The following is a 24,777-nucleotide window of genomic DNA, read 5'->3' as shown; positions in this document are numbered from 1 at the left end:
TTTTTTTTTTTTTTTTTGTGTCACAATGTTTCAGGCTCTAACAGCATTGGAAGATTAGATCTAACAGAGCTTCTATCAGCATCAAAGCGCCAGTGCATTAGAAACACATGCTTCGTCCCTTCGTCATCTATGTCTATAAGATACAAGCTTTCGTAGAAAAGGTCTTCATCATAATAAGTGTACATCGATAGTGCCAATTCTTCGAACCTGCGTGAAGAATGATCATCCGTCGAATACATCGTGCTGAAGCTCGATACCAAAGTCTGATGCGACGTCCTTCATTCTCTTTTCCATCTCATCCTCCATGCCTCCTCCGAGGCCCAGCCATTGGCGCAGCTTGAACATGTAGAAGGCTATATCTGATGCTGCCATGACTGTCTTGAAGATGACATGGCGCCAGCGGTTTTGAAGGCGCTGACTCAATGGTAACTGGGGGTCTTCGAAGAGACTGCGGCTTGCCCATTCACCCATCATCTTGACGCGGTTGACAGGAGAGCCCAGGTACTGGTTGTTACCTTGTACAATCCTCATGTTTCGACCGATAAAAATCAGCTCTTGCGGCCACTTCTCTTCATCTGCTAGCATTTCCCGAATTCCTTGCTTCATTCGCTGCTGCATAGCGTAATGTCGTTCGGCGGGTGTCTTGCCCTCAAGTCCCTTCATAATACCATTACGGGTACGATTGTCCCCGCCCTCGTATGGTCGCAGCAATGTCGCGCTTGCGAAGAGGTCTGCCGCCTTTATACCCCATGCATCCGTCACCCGCGAAATCGTCTTGTTGTCGAAAGTCATAAGCGCCTTCCAGAATGTAGCGTACTCGTTTCTGAATTTTGGAGACATATACACGTACAGCCCATGGTCAATCAGTACGAGCTCTGCGCGACCGTTGGGTAGACGTCTGATAAAAATGTTACCTGGATGCGGATCACAGTGAACGACTCCCCATTTGAAAATTTGCGCAGAAAACAAATCCACCATGGTAGTCATGACTTCTCGCGGGGACAACCCCAGTCCACCTCGGCCTCGTCGACCTCTCCATTCTTGACGCTCTGGTTTGAGATTCTCCTGGTAGGGCCGCGTACGAAGCTCGCGTCGAGCGGCTTCGAGGTCGATTCTGGGTAGTGAACTTTCAGCACCGGGTGAGCCGTTTCCGTGTCCTCCGAGCCATCTGGAAGTCATTGCTTTCTTGTCCCAAAGCCTTATGCCCTCAATCCACTCAGTCACAAGAACCCGTTTTGTCGTAAATTCGGGATATACTGTGGGGATATAAACTCGTCCTTTCAAAGACTTCTCTCCGTTAACCAGTTCTCGCATCTTCTCAGAATTTTTGGCCTCGTTGACGAAATCGGTTTCCAACTCAAGCCGCTCCGTGATGAAGGGCACCATTTTATACAACGGGAGATCAAACCATTTTGAATAGATCCACGCAACTGTTCTGTTTGGTGTCAGTAGGTGTTTGTGGACTGATTTACCAAACCGAACTTACTTGAAAGCCCACAGATCCCACGATATTTGTTTGGCAATTTCTCGTTTCTGGATCTTGACAGCAACTTCCCGTCCGTCTGCAAGTCTAGCCCAGTGAACCTGAGCAACACTTGCACTCGCCCGAGCTTTGCGCTCCATTAGTCCCATGCCCTCCTTGCCTATGAAGCTAACGCCAAATACTTCTTCAACACTCTTTCCAAAGTCCTGGCGTATCACAGCTTCAACATCAGTCCACTCGTCCTGCGGCGCATCGTCAAACATACGACTGAACATTTTTTGAAACTCGGGTGGAAGCACGGCGCTCTGCATCGCGATGGCCTGCCCGATCTTGAGGTACAGTCCTCCGTTGGCACGCAACAAGTTGAATAGCCGTTCAGCATTGCGGTTATGCAAGTCCTGTACAGTTCCGCCTGTAAGAGGCTGCGGTCGAAAGTTCAGCTTGTAGTCGAAGGCCACGAGCAAACCAGTTCCAAATGTGCGCAGCGAGCGTCCAAACCCTGAGGCATATATTTGACGGTCACCAAGATATATTATACCTCCCACGGCCGATATAATCAGCAGCTTCCTAGCCCATCGCCTTCCACCTTTATATTCTTTCGCCCGCCTAGGCGCACCGAGCTCTTCCGGTGATGGCGGTCGCATAGCCTGGAAAGGGCCACCGGACTGTACTCTCCGATGAGATGGTAACGGTGAGGATCTGAACCGGTAGCGCATGTTGGCGCGCGCCGATGGACCGAGCATGGCGTTGCGCAACATGCTGGACGTATGTAATCAGCTATGGGAACGAAGCATGGGCGGTGCGGACAAAGCACTTGTAAGGTGAAATTCAATGACAAGACAGTAAAGGCGACGAATATCCAAGGGCGAGATGTGATGATGTTCCTTCCTGTCATGGATGACGTCCAGCATAAAAATTCCGGACAATTTAGCTTATCGCCGGAACGGCTCGGAGAATCAGTGGGCGATGTAATCATCTTCCACAAGTCGGGGCAGAATCGCACCGATTTCCCGACTCGGCCATGAATTGCTCATAGACTTCTTATCAGCGCGGGGATTTATTTGCTATAATAGCAATAAATCAATTGTTCTTTGCAGCAGCGTCTCGTTCAACGAATCTATCAATTCAATTGACCTTTACTACTACGTACTCCTAGGAGATAGGTATCATCATGTCCATCATGTCACTGACGTCATCGAACAATGTCCTCGTCACTATAGAAAATGCATTTCACGATTCTCACATTCTTTGCATGCCACTGGCGTAGGGTTTCCAAATATCCTGGGTCGCTGGATCCAAATCAATTTCATATGTAGAGAGAAGTAATTGATGTCAAACATACCGCTAAGAGCAGTGGTCATTGTCAGACTCTTGATCGTGTTGAGACGATATTGTTCTTTAGGGTAACTAAACTGCCATCAGAAAATCGCAGTTGGTCACAGGTTCTTTTCATTCAGATAATGTCAATAGTGAATGGCATGACAGTTACGGTACTTGGATAATTCTCTATCCCATTCGAGGACTACTAAGTCTTTATGTTTTCTAGGTTGGCGGTAATGCTTTCACGATCCCATGCTTACCTTTCCACATACCCAGTTGCAAAAGAATGGTATTTGACACACAAGCACAGCTGTTGAGTTAACATGAACTGCTATTCTTGCTACATGTACTACTACCTTGCCATGTAAACTTACCTAATACCTATATAAGATTGCAGACTCTGATAAAAAAAATAAAAAAACTTCGTCTTGTATCTGGGAATGATTCGAGGTTCAAGGCTCATAGAAGCCTCAGCGCGGCTCGTCCACGTGCTTAGGCGCCGCGTCAAATAGACAATGCACATACGCGTACTTCTTGGATCCAAGGACATGAAGCAATCATATCAATTAATAGACCAACGCGAGACTTGACAGTAGAGAGCCGAAACGTGGAGCTTTATGCAGTTTGTTTCATGATCGGGACGAGCTTATTGAGGATCGCCGTGCTAAAGATAACTCCACTGTAGCAGAGTTGCACAGGCAGCCTAGGGCAGCGGAGAGCCTCAGATCCAATTGTTGGATGGATGCCAAAAGGTACCAGTCTAATTGTTATCTCTCAAGAACGAATCGAACGAAAATAAAAACACCGCATGAGGTAGCTCACTCAGCGTTACCAACCGATGTCTTGGCTAACGAGTCTAGGCCCAGGAACATCGGCCCGCCGCAGATTCCTCTATGGAGAGCAAAGCGGTACAGTAGCAATCCGCAGGTCTCAAGAGGCCATGCGACCGACATACAGTACAAGCGAGACGAGACGTTGGCTATGGCGGGACTTGTTCGCTAAACCAATAACAGACAAACTTTCATGAAACTCAATTGACTCCAGACTTGCGTAATCAACTGCTGCATACAAAAGAGGCACAATAGATAGGTAAAATACGGAGACTTCCTTCGTGTTTGTTCTTGGACTTGCGTTGGTACCAAACATGGCAGCATGCGCCACAATGTGACCAAGTCGTCTCAGATTTAGTGATTGCTGAGGCAAGACGGAATGGAAATTTGTTAGATTTGAGGGTTGTGGAAATGGAGAAGACACAAAATTACATGGTAAGTCGAGTGGTGGTCACTTGTGTGCCTAGTAGGTAGTGGTGTATTCGGCTCGCATGAAGTCTTCTCAGTCATGGTAATTGCATGGAGTCAGGTTGGACCAAAACGGACAAGACAACGAGACCAAGCCGAAGTATGGATGTAACAGAGAGGCGCGATAGAAGGAAGATTCGTATCCATTGACTGCTTGCGAAAATGACGCCCAGGACTCGTGGGATTGGTGGGCATGCTGCAACGGTAAAGGCCCACATGGGGTCAACCTTCCTTACTGTATCCACAGACTGGATGCTGCGATAAGTTAAGGTAAGTTAAGTTAAGGTGTGGATGGATGGATGGATGGTAGGAACTTGGAGGGATAAGCACGACACGAATGAGAAATTAAACTTGTGGCTAAGACTGTCTTATTGGCAGCCAACATGAGGCATCATGGAGAGCTGGCGCAAACCTTGAACACGAAGCAGTTGTTGTGTATCCGTATGTACTCATTGATTGACTGAGCTTGAGTGATTGAGAAGAGCACAAGCAAGGAGGATCATAAGTTAATTTGAATGGGACGGCAGAACCGATCGACGCATAGAAATATCCATATTTCTGTGACGACTTTGGTGAGATTGCTGGCCAGCCGCGAACAAGAAGGGCCCGACGCCCTTGAGGTGTCAGAAAAGCTGGTTGGCGGGAACGAGAGCTACGAAATAGCTGATCACTTGACCTCGACTTAGGCTGCACCTTAGGCCATTTTATTCTGACACCCTAAGCCTTGGGGGGACAATTTCTCTGTTGTCCAACAGCGAAGGCCCCTGTGCCTGAACCAGCGCACCACCCAAGACCAGGGCACCATGAGACACTAACCAGCCCTAGATTAGCGTGTAATTCCCCCAGCACCCTGCTAAGCCACATGGAGTCAGCTTTGATAGAGAGACGAGCAAAAGCACCAGGTACCTTAGTGGATGCCCGTGGGAACCTTGTCTGATTACAACCCAAGACCCAAGGTGCTCTCCCCTCCTCATTACTCGATCCTCGACCACATACACTCGTTCCAACTCGATTCTTAACTGGTGTAAGGTATCGAAAGACGGTCAAGATCGCGTCAGCCGTTGGATTTCCTGAAGATTTCATACGCCAATTGCTTGGTCACCATCGTTTATATCCCCAAGCCTATCGATTTGACGACGGCTACACACGATAAACTCGCGGCGCTTGCGACTGTGTCGCATCTTAACCCATTACTCGGATCAACTGTCAAATTTCGCACGAAGACCCATTGGCAGGCAAAGAAACGGCAGAAGTCTAGGAAGCAAATATCCCGAGGAAACGACACGAATTGGATCAGATTTACTACTCTTCGAGACGTCTTCTCGTACTTTGACCCTATCGCTTCACTGAGAGCTTGTCGACATTCTTTCACTTCTTCTTTTTCACCCATGACATACATCAAGGCCACAATCGAAAGAAAATCTAGTCACAGGGTCAGCCTTTAAGCTCTTGACGCCTCTGTCCCCGCGTCTTCACGACGTCGGCTGCTTGCTCTGTCGTATTGCTATCAGTCTTCTACCAGGCGCTTAGCGCACCGTCGCCATGTTGCGGCCCGGCACACCGTTGACTGTGCTACTGTTTGCGGCCTTCGCACTGCTTTTGTTAGCTGTGATATCAACCCCGATAATCGAAGCCATTCCACTTAGTGATTTTGGGGGTGTTACCTATGGCGTGTTTGGCTACTGTCAGAATGGCAAGGGATGTAGTGGTATCGGGGTTGGATACGACACTGGTCAGTTTACCACGACAAAGAAAACACAACCCCGTCTTGGCCTTGACTAATGTTTTTCGCAGCTAAACTAGTTGGAGATGATGCTCAAGCTTTCGATCTGCCATCCGGCGTTCGCAATACACTCTCGGCTATTCTTATCGTGCATCCCGTTGCGGCACTTATCACGCTTGTCATGACCATCATGGCAGCTGTATCGCATCTACATGGACCATCGCACTCTACAAGATTTCTCCTTATTCTGTTTATCTTTCTATTCATTGACTTCCTAGTCTGCTTGTTGGCATTTTTGATCGACGTGCTACTATTTGTGCCACACCTGGCATGGGGCTCATATCTGGTTCTGGCTGCTACGATTCTCGTAGCCATGAGTGGGTTGGTAACCTGTGCGATGCGCCGCACTTTAGTCAGCAGGAAAGATAGACAGAGACGCATCGCCGATAATGCTGAAATGAGCGGCCAGAATTATTACAACAGAAATCCCCAGGATAAGACGGCCGGTGAAGCTGGAATCGCCAGACAGCCGACTTTACCCTCATCGACTGGTGGCAATGGCATTCACGACAACCTCCCAACGTTTTCTTCCTTCGAGCAAAAGAACAGAAGTGATCAAACCAGCGAAGAAGTCCCCCTTACCCGCCGAACAACATCGAATCGGTCTCCAGGTGTCCCCCATGAAACGGCTAACGTCGGGGAGGTGGCGGCTTTTAATAGAAGCCGAGACCAATTCGGGACCCCTATGGACAACCGCCCTGATCCATATGTGACCCGAAGGGGACCTTCACCAAGTACGAGCAATCGTGGAAGGGGAAATGGGGGAGGGCACCGCGGAGGAAGGGGAGGTTACGGCCGTGGAGGTTATGATAACTATGGCGCTCCGATGCGAGGCCGTGGAGGTTATGCCCCCCCTGGACGGGGTGGTTACGGACCTAGAGGTGGACGTGGAGGATCTGGTCCGCAAGGACGAGGCGCTTTTGGGCCGGGTGGAATGAGAGGAGGCCCAACTCCGCCAGGATACAGCAACGGACCTTATGATCGAAGACCGTCACCCGGTCAAAACTATGCCTCAGACGTCCCGCTATCGGAACCATCCAATGGATACAACTCGACGAACCCATCGATGCCCAGCTTGAACACGTACACTGCCTACCGCCCGGAATCTTCACTGCCACGAGCTGAATCGCCACCACCTTTGCCAGGAACTGAGCCTGCCACTGTAGGTGGCCAGCCAGTGGAGATGGACGCATCCCCAGTCGTACAGGGCCACCAGGCAGGAGGCTATGGGCAGCTCAGGGATAGCGATGCAGATGTGGCGGGTATGGTCGGCCTTCAGCAAGGTCAAATCCTTCACCGACATGATACCATTATGAGCGAGGGAAGCAAGTATAGTACCGATGAGTATGATGTCAACTTACCTAGTTATCGATAAAGACTGACTTTGCCATAGGCAACCTGCTCCACCCCGTCCTGCTTGGAATCAGGGCGATGGCCGAAATTCACCTAAAGCTCCATCCCCTTTAATGGCGAGCCATCCTGCAGTTGTTCCTCCAGGAAGGAACACGCCTCCAGTTACGCAACAACCTACGGCCATGGGAAACAGCAATTACTATGAAGACGTAGACCCTCGTTTCGCCACCGAGGCACCGCTGGCAAACAACAACCTTCAACCGCCCCCAATTGAGCCTATCTACGAGGACGTCCATGCTAACAATACGGGTGCTCGGAGCCCCGCCGAATCCGAGCACTCGACCTTTACTTCTATCTCTCAACGTGGCATTAATCCTCGTTGGAACCCCGGCCCTCCACCACCTCTGCCCTTTCAGCAAGGGCCCCCACACCGACGACCTGTACATCACCAACAGCAGCAGCAGCAACAGCAACAGCAACAGCAAAAGCGTCAAGATATGCTTTTAGACACCCCAGACTTTCAACTACCCAGTTCACGGAGCGGGCGCGGTCCTGGTATGGTACCAGGAAGCGCCTACCCACCAGGCGGCTTCTAGTGAAAGAGCTGAATAAGCCTCTGTGCTGGTTCTCCATTCAATCGAAGCATTTTGTTACTTGTTTCAGTCGGCAACCCGAGCCGATCATTTTAAATCTTCAAGCTTTCCATTATTCGTAGGGCTATTCGCCCAAGAAACAGACACTCCTATCCCTTAGACCAATATAGTGTCTTGTTGGTTGGCTATACCTTCTGTCTGGTTACTATCATGCGGCCTGTTATACTGGTGACCAACTTATATTCTAGGCTCAGGCACCCCCAACGATTGAGGTGACCTGAACTGTTATTCTCTATGTTATGATTTATCTCTTCTATTCATTCATGTTGCGGTCTGGGTTCTGATGTAGCGCCGGACGCCGTGATACTCAACACAGGGCTATCACGTTACAAGCCAAATCGTGCGGCGAAATGGGAGACTTCTTTAATTTTTTATCTATCTTGTTTGAGGGCAAGCGTGAGCAGCAAAACGAATGATATTCTACCCGACCAAACGGATACGCGAATATGAGCACGACCTTCTCTGCAAACAAAGAGGATATTCGGAGGACATACGATTAACGAATGCTGCGAGGGTTGGTAATTGAGATGGTATTTGGCCCTGTTCGTTAATAGCGGGTTTGCGGCTATGCAATATCAGTCAACTGAATCTACTTCTGTGTTCACGGTGTTAGCTTTATATATGTGTGCTGTTTGAACAATGCTGGGACCCAGTGACTTGATGTGAGGTAGCGCTTCTTACAAGTGGCTGCAACTGTCAAACATCCGACGAAGTAGCTTCTTCACCTTGGTCAAACTATAAATATATCGGTTGTATTAATGCTTCTTTGGAACAAACACAAAGCTAACCCTAGCAGATTGCCTAACCGTACACAAGTCTTCTGGCCCCAAGACTCTGTTGCGTTTCTACGTGAATCCAAACCCACCCATTGGCGTATACGCCAGGTAGCGTTCCAAGCTACAGTTCCTTCGTGGAAATGTCCGTAGTAGTTTTGAACTTCTTATTCCTTTTTTTGCTTTTCACTCGTCGCCTTTTCTCTTTAGTTATACATGATACTGATCAAGCAGGGGTCTGGCTGGGTAGACCTTATCTTAAAGCAATTGCCATTACAAGCAGTAACAGAATCTGAATTAGAATGCCGTCTAACCTTAGGTACTAAGGTAGGTAACCCTGATTTAGGTACTTGATTGAATTATAAGCTTTTATTCGATCGTAGGCCGTCGGCTGTGCAGGAAGTACTTAAGTTTACAAAGCACTCTCGTAATAATATCGTCTGCCTGTTAGCGCCTGCTGGCACTGATGAGCACCGTCAAAGTTGAAGACAACCAAAAACCAGTAGAATGCTGATCCTGCGTTGTCTGTGTGCAACTATTATCTTTATTGAAATGGTAATTCTATTCAGAACAAGCTCAGGGCTAAAAACTCACCTTTCCTTTTGGTGTGGGTTTTGCACAGTCTCCTTCTCTTCGCCTGAGTGTTTGATGTTTGGATGAAACCGATCAATATAGAGCTTAAATTATTCGACATTTGGACTATATCAATCTTGCGTTCAGTGAGTAACTAACACTGATACTATTCACATTCGCATTCGAATCTTGCCTCCTCCCGCGTTCCTTCTGTGTTGGGCAGTGTGGTTTGCGGAGGAGACTGGATGGGAAGGAGCCCCCTTGGTACCTTCCTCCATTCACTTGACTTGCACATCACCTTCCGCCTTGATTGGTACACTTACTCTTCACACACGCATCAACCTCTTACTTCCTCAATCTTCCCACTGTCTTTCTATCACACCGAATTCTTCTATCATTGAACTACGATCATTGTTTTTCGCAATGGCGAAGGCTTGAGATCGCGATCATTCGTTCCATCCCAGTATCTTGCACTTCGAACATATTCACGTTCACACCGGGTAGCCCTACTTTCCTTCTTTTCTAAAGAGATATTTGCCCTTGTTCTTCCCAGGCTTGCTCAGAAAGCCCGATACACCGGCACCTTCCTTAGATTTCAGGGATCTCAATCGTCCTTACCATCTCTGGAGGATAGGATGTATCAATCAGACTCAATCATGGAAGCCCTGTCCTCTCCAGTCAGCATCACCTCTTCCACTCCAACCGCCCCATCTTCAGCTTCAAAGGTCACTTACACTACAGCTGGCACCCCGTACAACCCCAGTACTTCTCAGCCACTGCAACCACCAGCTCGTCGAGGCCGCTCCCTTAAGTGGCCCGCCGGTCTTCCTGCGGCGGGACTATCTCTCCTGCCCAAGTCTGTCCTTGCAACGCTGCCTATTAAGACTGGGACTCGATCTTCTTCCCTTCAACAGTACAATCCGCAGACGCAATACGACGGACCGTCTACTCCTATGCCCGACACCGACCACGGATGTGTCAACATGTCTGCGCAAGTTCACCGAGTCGGATCTTCAGCAACCCCATCACCGCTTGCCTCCCTCTTTTCAGAGACTGAACAAGAAGTATTCACGGATGTTGACCCAAGTGAGGAAAGCGACGATGATTGCGAGCTTGGCATGGATCCGCTGCTGAATATGACAGTGAAGTCTCTTCACAACTTGGCTTCTTACCCGAATCCTAACCAGAAGCGAGCTCAGAAGGCCCTTCTTCGAGGAATCAAGCCGGCCCTGGGCTTGAAGTCAACAACGCGTAGCGATGAACCATTTACCCCAGCCAGCTGCTCTGCTGGTTTTCCTCAGGCATTCAAGTACAACACTGATCCACCCAGCATCTTACATACTCCTCGAAAAGAGACTCAAGTCCTTGGGAGGTCTGCTGAACATGGGATTTGGACCAGCCACGACGACAAGCTGCCCGGTCTCCCGCATGTGGCCCTGGAGAGCTTTGATCACGCAGTTGGAAGTAATCCCAACCTTATTCCCAACAAACTTGGATCGGCCACGCGTACTGTCTCGTCGGGCGCGCCACTGCCACTGACTGCTGGACCTCCTGGTCAGCGACAGTACCGCCCATCTACCTTTGAATCCACCTTCAAGGCACTGCACACTAACAACTCCGCCCAGGATTCCAGTCAGGAAGAAGAAGAAGACGATGTTCTTGTTATCACCCGGCAGACTCTACAACAAGCAGGCACCAACATCATGGGCCCAGTGCAGAAGTCAAACCCCTTCGAGACGATGCCTTCATCGATGCCCAAGACTCCTCTGCCCGTGCCCGCAACAGCCGTAGACTTCACCGAGAACTCGGGTGTCAGCAAGGAAAATGCTCGAGTCAGTGCTTTCACCAGCTACACAACCGAGAAAACAATGCAACCTTCACACATGGCGTCCTCTTGGTCCTGGGGGCCTACTCTGACATCTGATTGCTGGGCGTCATCAGGCGAGAACAGTCGGATCCGATATACACGAGGACCTCGACTCCGGAATGCAGAAGATATTGAGGCTCGCAATGAAGTGGTTAACCGCGCTTGGTACAGTGGAGCTGACTTCCTCCTGGCTTCACCTGATCAGATTGCCATGCAACTCCAGCCACCCAAGGGGAAGGGCGAATTTGGCGCAATAGGAGATGGGCGTCCTTCCAAGAAAGGCGACTTTCACCACCCGATGAGCATCGACGATGCCAATCGCATGACAGTGGCTGAACATGCTCGTCCATTGTTCAACATGGCACATGTGAACGTACAGCGGTTTATGGAAGAGGAACGGCAGAACTGCGACGGGGGCCGTACTCCAGCAGCTCAAGCTGTCAAGTACTGAACAGTTGATTGGAAAGGACGCGGAAGGTGGGAGTATGAACTATCACTTATATAATGCACTATACATGTCAGCATGGTATAGTTTCTGAGAAGACGTATGCAGATGGTGACCTTGTGTTAGCCATTGCAGGGCAGGAAGGTTGGATGTCTTTTGGGTTGACTGACAAGGTATCTGCGATATGGCCGGCGACGCATGTGCCTCAAAGGACACGAAGTGTCAAATACATGTACTTCGATCGGCTCGCATAGCAGCAGTACAGCATATGGGACAAGGACATTTTACTGCCTTCAGTAGTCGTAATTGACGATTGAATGAAGAAGATCAATTATAAAATACTGTTTGCAATTGCGCGATTGACATCATTAAAGCAGATGTAGTCCCAAAACCTTACTGCCATTGTGACTTGGCTGATTCTAACCCCTATCTGTGTTTGCTTGCTGCGATAAGTTGTAGGAACCTGTCACGGGATATCGACATGCAGCTGGCGCATATCCGCAATGGCACATGTCAAAGACGAGACATTGATCAGCCACGTCTACATACGCGGTAGACTACAGTATTAGAGGGTGACGACTTGAAAAGACAAGATTCGTACAATAAAGGTGTGGTTGTGGGTGTGTGTGTGTGTGTGGGCCCAATGACGTTCGACCAGGGGCCCCGATCTTCGCTAGGGGATCTTATCTAAACCAATTTCCCATCAAACAGTGAGACAGGAACATCCAAAAGCTTGAATTCACGCGTACGTGTTTTTGTCCAGGTGGCTGTTAGGAGTTGCAGTACTTATGACACCGGCCCAGGTGCGTCACACTTGTCCGTGAGCGTTAGCCCACGATATTGGATAACATGGAACCTGCCTAGGTACCTATCCTCATCATTTCGTCCCCCTTCCCCTCCTGCCTCCAGTGCGTTGGTCCACTTTTCGACCTGCTGGCATCTTTTTCTCATCATTCTTGCTTCTGCCAACTTTCAAGCTTCCCCATTTTAACTTCTGACCTTTTCAAACATAGGTTCTGAACACGCCTGTTTACTGTACACCTGTGGCCAGCCCGTGTATTGCAAAACCTTGTTTGCTTCGGAAATCCAAGTTCGAACGCGTTACTGTCATCGACAACCAGAACGCAGAGCCCGATTTTACCCACTTCGACGAGAAAAAGGCCACGATCCGGGACGATCGCTCTGCATATCAGCCGAAATACTCAAACGAAAAAGACACGACCACTAGAAAGAACAGGCTTTAGCTGGATAGGCGAAGCCATCACGATGGTCTACGTGCGACAAAAGGAGCTCCCGGCGCTCCGCGAGTACAAGTACTCCGGAGTCGACCACTCGTTGCTCTCCAAATATGTTCTCAAGCCCTTTTATACAAATTTCGTTATAAAGTGTTTCCCCATGAGCATGGCCCCGAACGCCATCACCTTAACGGGCTTTTCTTTTGTCGTCGCAAACTTTCTGACTTTGCTATGGTATACCCCCACGCTGGATCAAGACTGTCCCTCATGGGTATATTACTCTTGGGCCTTGGGGTTGTTCTTGTATCAAACATTTGACGCTGTAGACGGAACACAGGCGTAAGTGAACGAGGAGGGACCGCTCGCTTTTCTGTAAGACAAGTGTGCTAATTCGGGCGATATAGGCGACGAACCCGACAATCAGGACCTCTTGGCGAGCTCTTCGATCATGGCGTAGACGCTTGTAACACATCTCTCGAAGTCCTTCTCTTTGCCGCTTCTCAGAACATGGGACAAAGCTGGCAGACGGTGGCTGTTCTATTCGCATGTAAGTTGACTTTGGCATGTCCAAGCACGATACTGACTTTTCAGCTCTCTTGACCTTCTATGTTCAGACCTGGGAGACTTACCACACCAAGACGTTAACTCTCGGCATTGTCAACGGGCCCGTTGAAGGCGTTCTTGCAATCGTCTTGGTTTTCATCTTTACTGGGTACGTCGGCGGTGCACATTTCTGGCAGCAGAGCATGTTCCATACCATTGGTGTACCTTCCACTATCGGTATCCCTTCCTTCATCTACAATCTTACCTTCACCGAATGGTACCTTGTTCAAGGCAGTATCATGTTGGTCTTCAACACCGTCGAGTCTTCTCTCAATGTCATCCGCGCTCGCCGTGCTCGTGGGGACCGTTCCCGCGGTGCTCTTCTCGGCCTCGTGCCATTCTTCAGCATCTGGTCTATGGTCATTGCTTATCTGTACCTCCAACCCAAGATCCGCGAATGCCATCTCATTCCATTCGCTCTCTTCGCGGGTCTGGTCAACGCTTACAGTGTTGGACAGATGATCACAGCTCATCTTGTCCACTTGCGATTTCCTTACTGGAATGTGCTGGGTCTGCCCCTCGCTTTTGGTGTCATCGATTCTCTAGGCCCCATCTTTCAACGAAATCTCGGTGTCGGCTGGCCCAGCGCTCTTGGCGATAGTGTTTACCAGGTTGCCTTTATGTTCATGATGCTTGGAACTGCTGTCGGTGTTTATGGCAGCTTCGTCGTTGATGTTATTGTCACAATCTGCGATTATCTCGACATCTGGTGCCTTACCATCAAGCACCCCTATGTTGAGAACGAGACTCCCCAAGCCAATGGTACCAAGAAGGACTAGATAGTTAGTGCGCAATGAGACTTGGCTGGTTCATAGGATTATGAGGAATCAAGTCTTCGCATTGTCTCATCGGTTTTTCGACTGAGCATGTCCAAGGATTTGGACCGACAAGGCACCTGTGTTAGAAGGGAATGATAGAAATGTTTTCCGTTGAAGGAGAATCGGAAACAAACCAGAGAATCTAAAAGGGGGCAGGAAAATGGCAATAACCATTGCTACATAGATCGAGTCCCAAGAGCTTTTGGCAGGGAGTAGGTCTAACGAGGAGAGGTATGATTTTCATGACGAAGGATTTTGGCTTTCTCTCTGGAGTTCTGCAGCGTATCTTGGGATTGTATTATTTGTACTCTGGGGGCTACTGTGTCTTAGGGGTTGAGGTATGGTTGTGTATAACGGAGGTTTGGTCTTGTTATGAATTTATCTTGCCATTATCTGTAACCCACTATCTGCTATCGTAGTCGTGATCAAACACGAATAGCTGTTTAATGTTTTGATTTATCCCCTTAAGATGACCTGCAAAGGGAACTTTGACAATTATAAGTAAGTCTTCGGTGGCACCCTTAATAACTCCTCGCAGCTAGTTCATGAACATACTGTGTATCTTTGACGAGAGGCCATAGTATCCCCTAGATAAATCGTTAAATCCCGAATACAAAACGCCACGCCATAAAGCCCCGACGGGCGGGGGTATCATAGATCATCCACTGATTTCCTGTACGTGATATACGTCAATCATGATAAAGCCATATTTATAAATATATCGTTTTTCTTTTTGTCGAATGGCCCCTTTTACGCTTCGCTGGTCGTTCATAGAAGGTCATCCGTGCCGCTAGCGACACTTTGCTCGATGGCATTGGTAATTGAGCGCTCTGAGAAAACAGGGCCTTGGCCATCGCAACGAGCACAATTCTTGAGGCGCTCGCTCACGTCAGCTATGTCTACCAGACCTTTCTTGAACAATTCGTGAGAAATGATAAAGTCCCACGTGGCGCCTGCCGCGAGGAGACGTTCGCCATCATCGGAGGTAACGATGCGGTGAGAGGGTGATTTATTCGTGTGATTTTGCAGGACGTTGGAGTAGAAATCTGTGGGCTTGAAGCGCAACGGTCCCGTTGCAGGCTCGGGGGAGATGGAACCGTGGCCCACGTGCGACGTAGCACGTAGGATCTCATTCTCCGTGGACATTTTCTGAAGATCGCGTTTCAGCCGCTCGTTTTCGATAGACGATTGCTGCTGCGCAGCCTCAAGGCCCGCAAGCTTCGCCTCTAGATCTTTGACATGTCTTTCCTTCCTCTCACGGAAGGCACGCTGCCTGTAGAGAATATGTTAGTTGAATGAACAACTGGGAGTAACTGGTCCATGGCAGTTGTGTATCAGTAAATCGGTAACCGTGCAAAAAAGGGTTCCGACTGCTGAACGTCTGCACCAAGACAAAAGCCCACGATAAACTTACGCAGCGCGGTTCTGTGCTTTTCTTCGAGACTGGGCAGGAGTCAAATTCTCATCCTCCTCGCTGCCTCCACGGGCGATTGATTGTTCATCGGGTGAGCCGTTCCTCATCGAGCCTCCTTGCTGTTGGTGAACTTGAACTTGGGAAGCGAAGACGTTCTGGCCCGGAGGCGTCGGCGGTCCAGGGAAACCGGATGTGGGCTGGTGAGGATTGGCGTTGAAGCCTTGGGCGGTTGTATAATCGAAGGATTGGAACTGGTCATTTTGGCTAGTAGGCAGGGCATCGTAGTTTTCCTGTGCAGATGCAAACTAGACGTCAGCTTAGATGCGCTAGTGCTATGAGATAAACGAGCTGCAGGTACGATGGTGAAGAAACCAAAGACCTTTGAGATCTGAAGCCCAAGGTTGATAGAGTAATGCTCAGGTAAGAAAACGCTAAGGCAGGGCTGCACCGGGAGAGTGGGGGGGTGATCGCGGAGAAGAGCATTTACTGACAGGCGGGGATGCATTGAAGTCATCAGAGCCGGCGGAATGGGAGTGCGACGGCGTAAGAGGAGGAATTGGCATGAACTGGTGATAGGGCTGAGGGTTGGCGAAGTTGTATTGCCCGGTAAAATCCATTGTGATCGTTTCAGAGGCGGTGGTGCGTTTGACGGTTGATGGTCGCGAAAGAAACAGAGTGGAGCAGAGCAGCGAAGAGTCGAGTAGGTTACTGGGAATGACTGTGGCGGCACAGAGCAGACAAAAAGCCTGAGATGATGGGGACAAGCGATAGGTAGTGAGCAGTTGACGACTCAATGCCGCTCAGAGAACGAAGGAGCTGGAATTTTTGGTCCAAACAGCAGAGCAGAGTCGAACAAGAAGCAGGTAGTAGGTAGTAAGTAGTAGAGAGCAGGTGGTGAGTGAGAAGCAAGAGGTGAGGTAGGAGGGAAACGGAGAGCAAGCAGGTGCAATCGAGTCAAGGTGCGCACGGAGCAGGAGTAGAAGCAGCAGGCGACCTAAAAGTACAGTACGGAGTAAGGTAGGAAAGGAAGGAAGGAAGGGTCTCGATAAAGTATAACGTGGAATCCGTTTCGCGAACGGGGGGACGGGAAAGGTTGGGCCTGGGCCCTTTTTAAGAGGCAGCTGTGGGTTCGCGATATTGAAGCTAGCCGGTATCCAGTAAAGTGGAGGTGTCAATTCTGACTGGGCACGGCACTTAGCTTTTGACGTGCATATATTGGCCGTTGCGTTGCGTAGCGTATTAGTCGCTGCCAAGGCCAGTGCCAGGGTTGGATATCAACATCGAGAGTCCCGAGCTACAGTTTGTGACTGGATCTCTACAGAAGAGAGATTCTGAAATGTCAAGAAAAGGCCTCGGAAGGGTTTCCCAGACTAACGAAAAGGGTTCCATGCCGCGTTCCAAGCTAAAGCGTCATCTGGGAGTGGTTTCGACGGGGGAGCTGCAGCAAGGCGGCCGACGTTGCGGTGCCTCTAATTCGTTCTTTCATCTTTCTCTTTCCTTCTTGTTGCTGCGTCGTTGCTTTACCCGCCAGCTCAGCATGGTTGATCCAGTCATCGCAGCAGGATCCTGATGGCTGTGCCCTTGGAGGATAACTCGGGAACTGTGGATGCCTCTGTTCCATCAGGGAGGGCCACGGATACCTTGCACATTAACGTTGATGCAGAAGTGGAAACCCAGAAGATTTCCCTTGATCAAATGCTGTCCTCGTATCATCCTATAGAACGGATACCTATTGAGCAATTCCAATTCCTCTTTGTGGCGTTGGCAATCAGGCAGTTCCAACGTCATGTTTCAGATATACAACGTTGAACTTGAGCTCGGTATTAAATAGGTACAGATCCGTACGAGTAACTAGTACCTACATAGGTACATACAGCACCTCACCTACAGGATACCTTAGCTGTCTCAGACATCGATTGTTCTAATAACCCTGCAACCAACAGTGGAGGCTCCGCTAATGGATCCATTTGTTAGCGAATGCAAAGATCCCTTCTAATGCATGCTTCAACACTGATAGCATCCATTTCCTCGTGCCTCTCCTTCGTCAGACGCGACAACATTTTCTCCTTCTGGTCTTGGGTCATTGTTCATTGTGGGGCATCCTCGTGTAGGTAAGCATTGGATCCATAGGTTCTAGGTGGAGGGCAGGGTCCCTAATGGGCATGGGGTTCCCCATGGATCTGCACTTCGCACTTATGTCCGGATCATGTAAGTCGGATTTATTTATTATATGCAGTGTTCTACTACATACATGATTAGCCAAACTGAACATCTATCTAGTCTCTTTGCAACTTTACGTGCCCTCCTTACACATTGCCAAACTATGCCTAATCGAGTAGGACCTAAGGCCGAACAATCTGTCCTGTCCTGTCAACTTGATCACTTGCTTGGGTTCGCTGAACAACACCAAAGATGGGCCTCGCAGCATAGAAAACGACCATTATTCGCAGCCTTACAGGGCCAATTGGTTATTTTTAATACTTCGGCCCTTTTCTTGAGTACGCAACCCCGCTCTGAAGCCGGGTCCTACTACTTCTGAGTCCGGCCTGGTCTTGCTCACCGAACCTATGTGGCATAACAGACAGCAACTTCAGCCGTAGCTCCAACTGCATCCGACTTCACTGCTTAGTCGGCCGCCCGCCCGCCCGCTTCACCCGCCCGCTTCGCAAGGGCCATCAGTGAAAACTCATTGCGTCGTGAGTTTCTACTTGTGCGGTAATCGCTTTCAAAGTCGTGGCTCCGCAGGCGTCGTAGGATCTCTCGGGGTTTGTCCTCTCATCAGTACATGGTTACATGTGAATGTAACTGGGGGCTAGTGATAAGGGAATACTACCGTATTTTTGATTATCGACGAGCATGGGCTGAGTAGGTAAGTTTGACAGTATACGCAAATGATACGTCAAGCACAAGTAGTCAGGGACTACGGATAGCCCAAGGTCATGTCCTTTTTAGGCTTCTATCGACTTTAGCATTGTTAACACATGGACGTTATGTGTAACCAATGATAGCCAAACTCAGTTTCACGCATCCCCCACTGAACTTGTCTCGTAAAGTATCCCAAGACCCTGGGTGCATACCGATAGGTAGGTAGTATATGCAGCCCAGCAAACCAGATGCTGACACCGGTGTTTTTATTCCGGAGTTCGGCTTGACATTTCCCACGGCACATATGCTCATAGTAGACAATGTCAGGCCTAGGGGAACCGACAAGCGAGCACGTCCTACCTAGGTAGGCAGTGTGCCTTGATTTCGGTGACGGTGTAGGTAGGTAGCTAGGCATGTTTAGAAGCTGTAGAACGTGGGGAAACGATTAGATCTCACGCACCTACTTGAGCAAAGAAACGTACACCCCTCCTTTAGACATTGGCATATTCATCTGTAAGTGCTGCCCAAGTGGGATAGATACATGCAACATCCAATATCTAGATGTACTCGGGTACCATAGCCATTGAATCAGGTAAGATTTGGGGAAATGATATGAGGCTCATTGCCGTCAATTCGACTCCTGCCCGTGAGCCAAAGCGCAGAACTAATGTAAGTAAGACGGCCAGATCACTTCGACTTTAACCTCACTCTTATCGTCAGATTGTGGCTGCTGCAGCCACAACAAGACTGCCAGACTTTGGTCCTATCAACGCCTTGGGGCAACGACTTCGTGGATGCATAGACTAGAGTATAAGCTCATATACCAAATGTCCACGCCGAGCTTCAAAGGGCAGCACATAACGGTTGCAACCACAAAACCCAAGCCAATCTAGTACCATATATTGGATTTGGCTTTGTTGCTAGAAAAAGAAAAAGACTCAATTATCTTCGCATTCACTATATTTCTAACCTTCAAACGGTCTTGATGTAAAGAGTAACATTGCATGCGGTATTAATTAAACGGTGACGAAACATAGCAATTGGGAGATGTGGACGAGCGGCTGGAAGAGTATAGGCTCAAAATACTCAAATTGCCCTTGATCCAGCTCGAGGCGAGACGTGCGTGTCGTAGAGCTCATGCACTGGAAGAATTTAGATTAACAATGTATTAATGATATTATACAGCTCTTCCGTGTCCCTTTCCTCCGTCTAACGAAACCACCTTTATAGGTCGCAGATAGCACTGATCTTGGAGAAACATGCCCGTTGAAGAACGAGGTCTCGCTTGCGACCCTGCATCGTCTCGCTTCTCTTGCCCCCAACGCCAGTAAAATAAAAATAGAGGTAAAAGTAAAAGTAGAAACACCAATGATGCCATATGCAACCTATACAGGATATATTCAAATGTCTTTCCCAAACCCTGACAACAGCAACACCAATATTAGCATCATGAGCGTACGATCGACTATGTTTAGAATCAGCTACCCCAATGGCGCTAACTTGAGGACACCGATTCTGATTTCTCGCAGGTGAACAGATTGATGTGCTGGTCACCTCGAGCAGCGCATCCCAGGATCGGCCGATGAGGGTGAAATGCGGTTGCTGAGATAGCCGAACTACGATTCTGTTGCAGAAAGCTTGAGTAAGGCTCAACACTTGAGAGCTCATGACCGTCAAGATTGAACACCTTGACAGTGTGAGCCGATGTGCCCCTGACGATAAGTTAGCTCGCTTTCAAGAATCCAAGAAAATTTAATACTTACACAGCGAAGACTGGTAGATGTTCATGTGTGCTCGCAGTCCGGAGCGTGTCTCGCGTCGTTTGAAACGAATGCAAGGGTTTGTCCATGCGGATATCCCATATTTTGACTTTGCCATTTCTGCTTGCGCTTACGAGTTCCCGCTGGCCACCGCGCTGCATATGGACGCTCTTGATCCATTGTCGGTCTGATTCGTCCTTCCATTTGCGTACCATCGATTCCTGGGGTCTATTCCTCGTATCGAAGACACGAACAGCGCCGTCTCCGAAGCCAGCAACAAACATGTTGCCCGTCATTTGATCCGATGTCAGGGAAGTCACGCAAGATCCTGACCGCGCTGGGATGTCCATAACGCAGGTTTCATAAGCCGCATACCATACTCGAATCACTCGAACATCGCCAGCAACAAGGACACGCCCTGTGACCTGCTGCCAGTCGAACACCATACCTGAGTTGACATTGCTGGGCACCATATGTGTCAAGGCACGCCATGAAGAAGCTAGCTCGATGGCTCTGTCCGATTCGTAGTTTCGATATACTCTGATCACGCCATCAGATGATCCTGTGAGCAGCATCGCCTGGTCATCTTCGTTGATAAACTTCATGTCGCTGATTTTGGAACCCTCGGGATTCCCGTTGCTGAACCGACTTAACCGACCTTGCTTCTTCCAATCCCACACGTAAACCGTGTTGCCATCGTCTGCCACAGCGAGGTGATCCTCAAACTGATGAAATGTCATCTTTGCAGGCTGAGCTCCGTTGTTGACGATACCAAGCTGATTGTTCCACTTATGGCTTCCCGCTTGTTGCTTTAGTGGTTGTGTTTCTCTAAAAATGGTTTCGTTTCGAGCTCTTCGCCACAGTCGCTCGTTGTACTCAGTGCTTCCTGGTTCATCTGCTTCGCTTGGTTTCATCTGCGGCTCACGGAAATATTCAATGGACCATTCCAGAAATCTACTCTTAAGTGGGAGTGTAGGAGGTTGCGTTAAATCCCGTTGCTTGTATGCACCTGAATATGGTTCATGAGCAACATTGTATAGCGCCTGAGAAGAGGTTCGATCATTTTGTTCTGGTGGGACAGCCACTTGATTCGGAACAAGTTTGAGTGACGGTGATCGAGGCAGTGTTGGCGTTGTTGGTCGTGGTTTGTCTTCATTGGTAACCAACGAGGGGAAAAGCAAGCTAGCAGTTCGACGTAATAGTCCAGGAGAAGGTAATGGTTGGGAGTTGGAAGAACCAGTAGCATTGTTGCGTTGGCTTGTATTGGGCATGTGTTTGTTTGCCAGTTTTGTCGCGCGTTTTTGAATCTCGGCCATAACAAGTTGCGTTTGAGCGCCAACCTTCGAGCTGAGAAGCGCGTGGTGGAGATAATCTACCACGATAGTAGCTTCTCGTTGTACCTCAGGGTGAGGATCCACGCTGAGTACCAGAGCCAACTTCCATAGGGCCATATACACTGTATTGTGAGAAAGGCCGTGGGCCATTGGTTTGATGGTGCCGTCTTTGTTACGGTTCTCTGGCCTTGCATAATGCAACCCCATTTTATGCTCCTGGCCATCATCTTGGGGAGGGAAGATAAGATACTCCTTCTCCTCAACCAATTGTTCATAAGCTGCAACCAAGAACTTGCTCTCAAAGCGAACTGCGAAATGTGACAAGAACACGACAAATTCCTTGCGAACCATCGGGCTTCCATCATTCCCCATGTCAAGTATGGTCCATGCAATTGACTCCTCAATCCGAGCCACTTCATCTGTTAGGTCAGGAATGCCAAGAAACGTGGTCATGGCATGAACCATAGCGGCTCGCACCTCGCAGCATGGGTCTCTCACAAGATAAGCCAGCTTGACGTACGCGTTTTCCCTGATGCCTCGCCATTTTGCCTCCGGAAGATCCTGCCAGAGCTGGCTTATACAAAGACAAGCCCATTGTCGAAGAAGGGGGTTCTCTTCGTTCTGAAGGTGGGTCAAACAGTATGTCATAATGTCTGTCTGGTTACAGACCATCTGGCCATTCTTGTAGTCTTTACAAAGCATGGCCAGGATGAACGCACACATTGCCTTGTGTTCATCGCTGTCAACAACAGGCAGTCCCTCGGAAGGTTTGAGGATTTGTGCGAAGTAGCTGTAGCCGCTATCTTTGATGAGATCCTGCTGACAAGAGAGGTCGACTGCGATAAGACGTGCCCATATGAAAACCATAACAGGCTTCAACTCAGCGGCAGCAGATTGTAAAAGTTTCAAAACATACGGAAAGATGCCTATACTGAGAGCGAGCTGAACAGACCATGGGCCTAGATCAAGGAACCGACCAAGCAAGATAAGAGCTCGAACACGATGTTGTTGACTGAGCAGAACCTGTAGCACAACAGGTAACTGATCAGGCGACTTTTGAGCCATCGCATCGCCCCTTGTGAGATAAACATCGAAAGCTGTAAGCTGTTCTGTGAAGAAGCTCGAATTCTGATACTCGTAGTCATACCCTTCGCTTTCCTTCTTTTCCAGCGCGGGGAGCTGAGATAGTGCCATATCTACAGCTAGATCCCAGGTTTCCCATAATGGATGCTGATGGGTATCGGGAAGCTTAGGGTACGACTGAGGGTGGCAGCCATAAACAGTCATGACACGCTGAGCTAGCAAAAAATTGCGGAACAAAGCTGCTACCATGAGGTCCTGTCGGAAAAACTTGCGGAAAAGGTCACGCGGCAAGGTCGTCCATGCGATGCTATCTGTGATTGCGGTGAAAATCCAGTTAAGTTCACCTAACGGTGTTCGCCGCTCTTGAAGTCGACCAGGTAGCTTTTTTGCTCGTTCTGGGCTGACTTTCGTTTTCAAGGGATTTTGTAGAACAAAGAACCACAATGCCATCTCGATAGGGGTGGTAAGACAAGCCGTGAAGAGATCAGCAGGCAGAAGAGGGTTCGTCGGGAGGTTTTCTTTGACAGCGCAGGCCGCCAGGTGAATATACGGTCGAAAATTTGTTTTCGTGTAGTTTGGGTCTCTCTCTGCAGCTTCTTCTTCTTCTTCTTCATGCTTCTCGACAAATCTATGGTAATTGTTCAGAATATTACCGGCTTCTGAACAATCCCAGACAAAGATGGTAGGGGCTTGCAGCCAATGTTGCAAATCGTACAGCGATACCGGAATATACTGGGTGTAGTTTTTGTTGAAAACCCATATCTCGCCCGATGCGGTCGGCTTGGGGACGCCATGTCCGTTGTAATGAAGGAGAACGCGCTCGTCTTTGGCATTTCTGCGCAATGAGATGCAGAATTTCTTTGTTTCCTCAACAGATGGATCTAAATACTGTTTATACCGTGCCCTTATCGCAAGGGTTTCATACTGTGCCTGGAGTGCCTTGCCAATATTTTCGAGGGCTTTCTGAATTGGGGGGACCGTCGGATCCGTCCATGCTTCCAGTTTTGCGCCTGGGTTGGTCTTGAGCTGATCGGGAGGTTCGACTCCTATGTTCAAGCATACAGCGAGAGCCGCGGACACCGTCTTTAATCTGTCCCTCTGTCGCCAATCTTGGAGTTCGTATTGGGGTGGTTTCGGTTTACCTGTCGTTTCATGCCGTTTATCGGTAAAGTACATATACCAATTCTGCAAACAGCGTTAGCTTAGTAGATTGAGAAATGGCAGGCGTGTCGCGAATCCATCCTTGGCTTGAATGCTGTGGACATGTGTGTGTATGTGGTCATCAATAAAAAGCACGATGCACCATCAAGCGGCTAGAATGCCCAGATACCGGCCGAAGTTCAATAACTAACGAGGTGCCTTTTTTAGGTGCCACAGCATATACCGTAGCCGGTATTGCTGTATCCTGCATGTGTCGAGTATAATAAAGAACTCAGGGTCCACCGATACCGACTGGCCAGCACACGGGGAATAATTAAAATAAAGTCCAACTCACGTTAGCCAGCTGAGATATAATGTCTTCTGATTGATAATGGTCCTCAAAGCCGTGCCTGGCCCCCCAGTCAGGTATGTCGTCTTCTACTGGGTCAGGCTCATCTATCGGCCGTGGCGCGTAGTCGCTCTTTGATCGAAGAAGCAGCGGCTTCACAGGCCGCGTTTGCTGGTGATGTTCGATGTCGTCTCTCGTCTCGAGGGCTATGCTTCCGTTGCGACGGTTCGGTGCGCTCAAAGGTCGTTGGTCGTCTTCGTCGCTTCTAATAGCGTCGTTCGAGGTTGAGCGGCCGTTGGGCCTGGGCCGCACCGCTAAGGCCACTCCGTTTGACTCGGCTGTAGGCGCCGAAGTGCCGTTGACATCAGATCGCAGCGCCATGGCGACCCGATGATAACGAAATACTGCTTTCGACGAGGTGGGTTGGCTGTGGTCGGAGAGCGCGTGTTGTCGTGACGAGCACGAGTTGGGCGGAAGTCTAGGTCTAGCGTTGGCCGAGGAGCTTGCAGTAGAGGCGGGTGCGGGTAGGTAGCTTGTGGAGGAAGTGACGTCTAATGTCGCGACCAGTTGGCTGTCATGCTCTGCTGTGTAGCTTAAGCCGGCATTGCGAGCGAGTGCTCGATTTATT

The 24,777-nt window shown here is 49.2% G+C and overlaps 6 protein-coding genes across 6 annotated transcripts; 3 read left to right on the top strand and 3 right to left on the bottom strand.

Moving 5' to 3' along the window:
• Window positions 1-222: 222 nt before the first annotated feature.
• Window positions 223-2,241, bottom strand: FIESC28_11125 (uncharacterized protein; the record flags this gene model as incomplete). Its single annotated transcript, XM_031165253.1, has 2 exons — window positions 223-1,435; window positions 1,487-2,241. 2 exons carry the CDS (start codon window positions 2,239-2,241, stop codon window positions 223-225), a joined length of 1,968 nt encoding a protein of 655 aa, XP_031010693.1.
• A 3,402-nt stretch (window positions 2,242-5,643) lies between these two features.
• Window positions 5,644-7,833, top strand: FIESC28_11124 (uncharacterized protein; the record flags this gene model as incomplete). The annotated part of the gene is made up of 3 exons (XM_031165252.1): window positions 5,644-5,833; window positions 5,896-7,228; window positions 7,278-7,833. The coding sequence occupies 3 exons, from the start codon at window positions 5,644-5,646 to the stop codon at window positions 7,831-7,833; spliced, it is 2,079 nt and encodes a 692-aa protein (XP_031010692.1).
• Window positions 7,834-9,892: 2,059 nt separating this feature from the next.
• Window positions 9,893-11,554, top strand: FIESC28_11123 (uncharacterized protein; the record flags this gene model as incomplete). The annotated part of the gene is made up of 1 exon (XM_031165251.1): window positions 9,893-11,554. One exon carries the CDS (start codon window positions 9,893-9,895, stop codon window positions 11,552-11,554), a length of 1,662 nt encoding a protein of 553 aa, XP_031010691.1.
• Window positions 11,555-12,814: 1,260 nt separating this feature from the next.
• On the top strand, window positions 12,815-14,165 carry FIESC28_11122 (uncharacterized protein; the record flags this gene model as incomplete). The annotated part of the gene is made up of 3 exons (XM_031165250.1): window positions 12,815-13,122; window positions 13,188-13,330; window positions 13,375-14,165. 3 exons carry the CDS (start codon window positions 12,815-12,817, stop codon window positions 14,163-14,165), a joined length of 1,242 nt encoding a protein of 413 aa, XP_031010690.1.
• An 807-nt stretch (window positions 14,166-14,972) lies between these two features.
• On the bottom strand, window positions 14,973-16,235 carry FIESC28_11121 (uncharacterized protein; the record flags this gene model as incomplete). The annotated part of the gene is made up of 4 exons (XM_031165249.1): window positions 14,973-15,477; window positions 15,619-15,923; window positions 15,977-16,060; window positions 16,110-16,235. 4 exons carry the CDS (start codon window positions 16,233-16,235, stop codon window positions 14,973-14,975), a joined length of 1,020 nt encoding a protein of 339 aa, XP_031010689.1.
• Window positions 16,236-19,978: 3,743 nt separating this feature from the next.
• FIESC28_11120 (uncharacterized protein) lies at window positions 19,979-24,530 on the bottom strand (the record flags this gene model as incomplete). Its single annotated transcript, XM_031165248.1, has 3 exons — window positions 19,979-20,195; window positions 20,247-23,845; window positions 24,156-24,530. 3 exons carry the CDS (start codon window positions 24,528-24,530, stop codon window positions 19,979-19,981), a joined length of 4,191 nt encoding a protein of 1,396 aa, XP_031010688.1.
• Window positions 24,531-24,777: the final 247 nt, after the last annotated feature.

Source organism: Fusarium coffeatum (genome assembly GCF_003316985.1).
Source record: "Fusarium coffeatum strain FIESC_28 chromosome Unknown BRIP53273_contig_362, whole genome shotgun sequence".
NCBI classification, from domain to species: Eukaryota; Fungi; Ascomycota; class Sordariomycetes; order Hypocreales; family Nectriaceae; genus Fusarium; species Fusarium coffeatum.
This window is presented reverse-complemented; position numbering and strand designations above follow the sequence as displayed.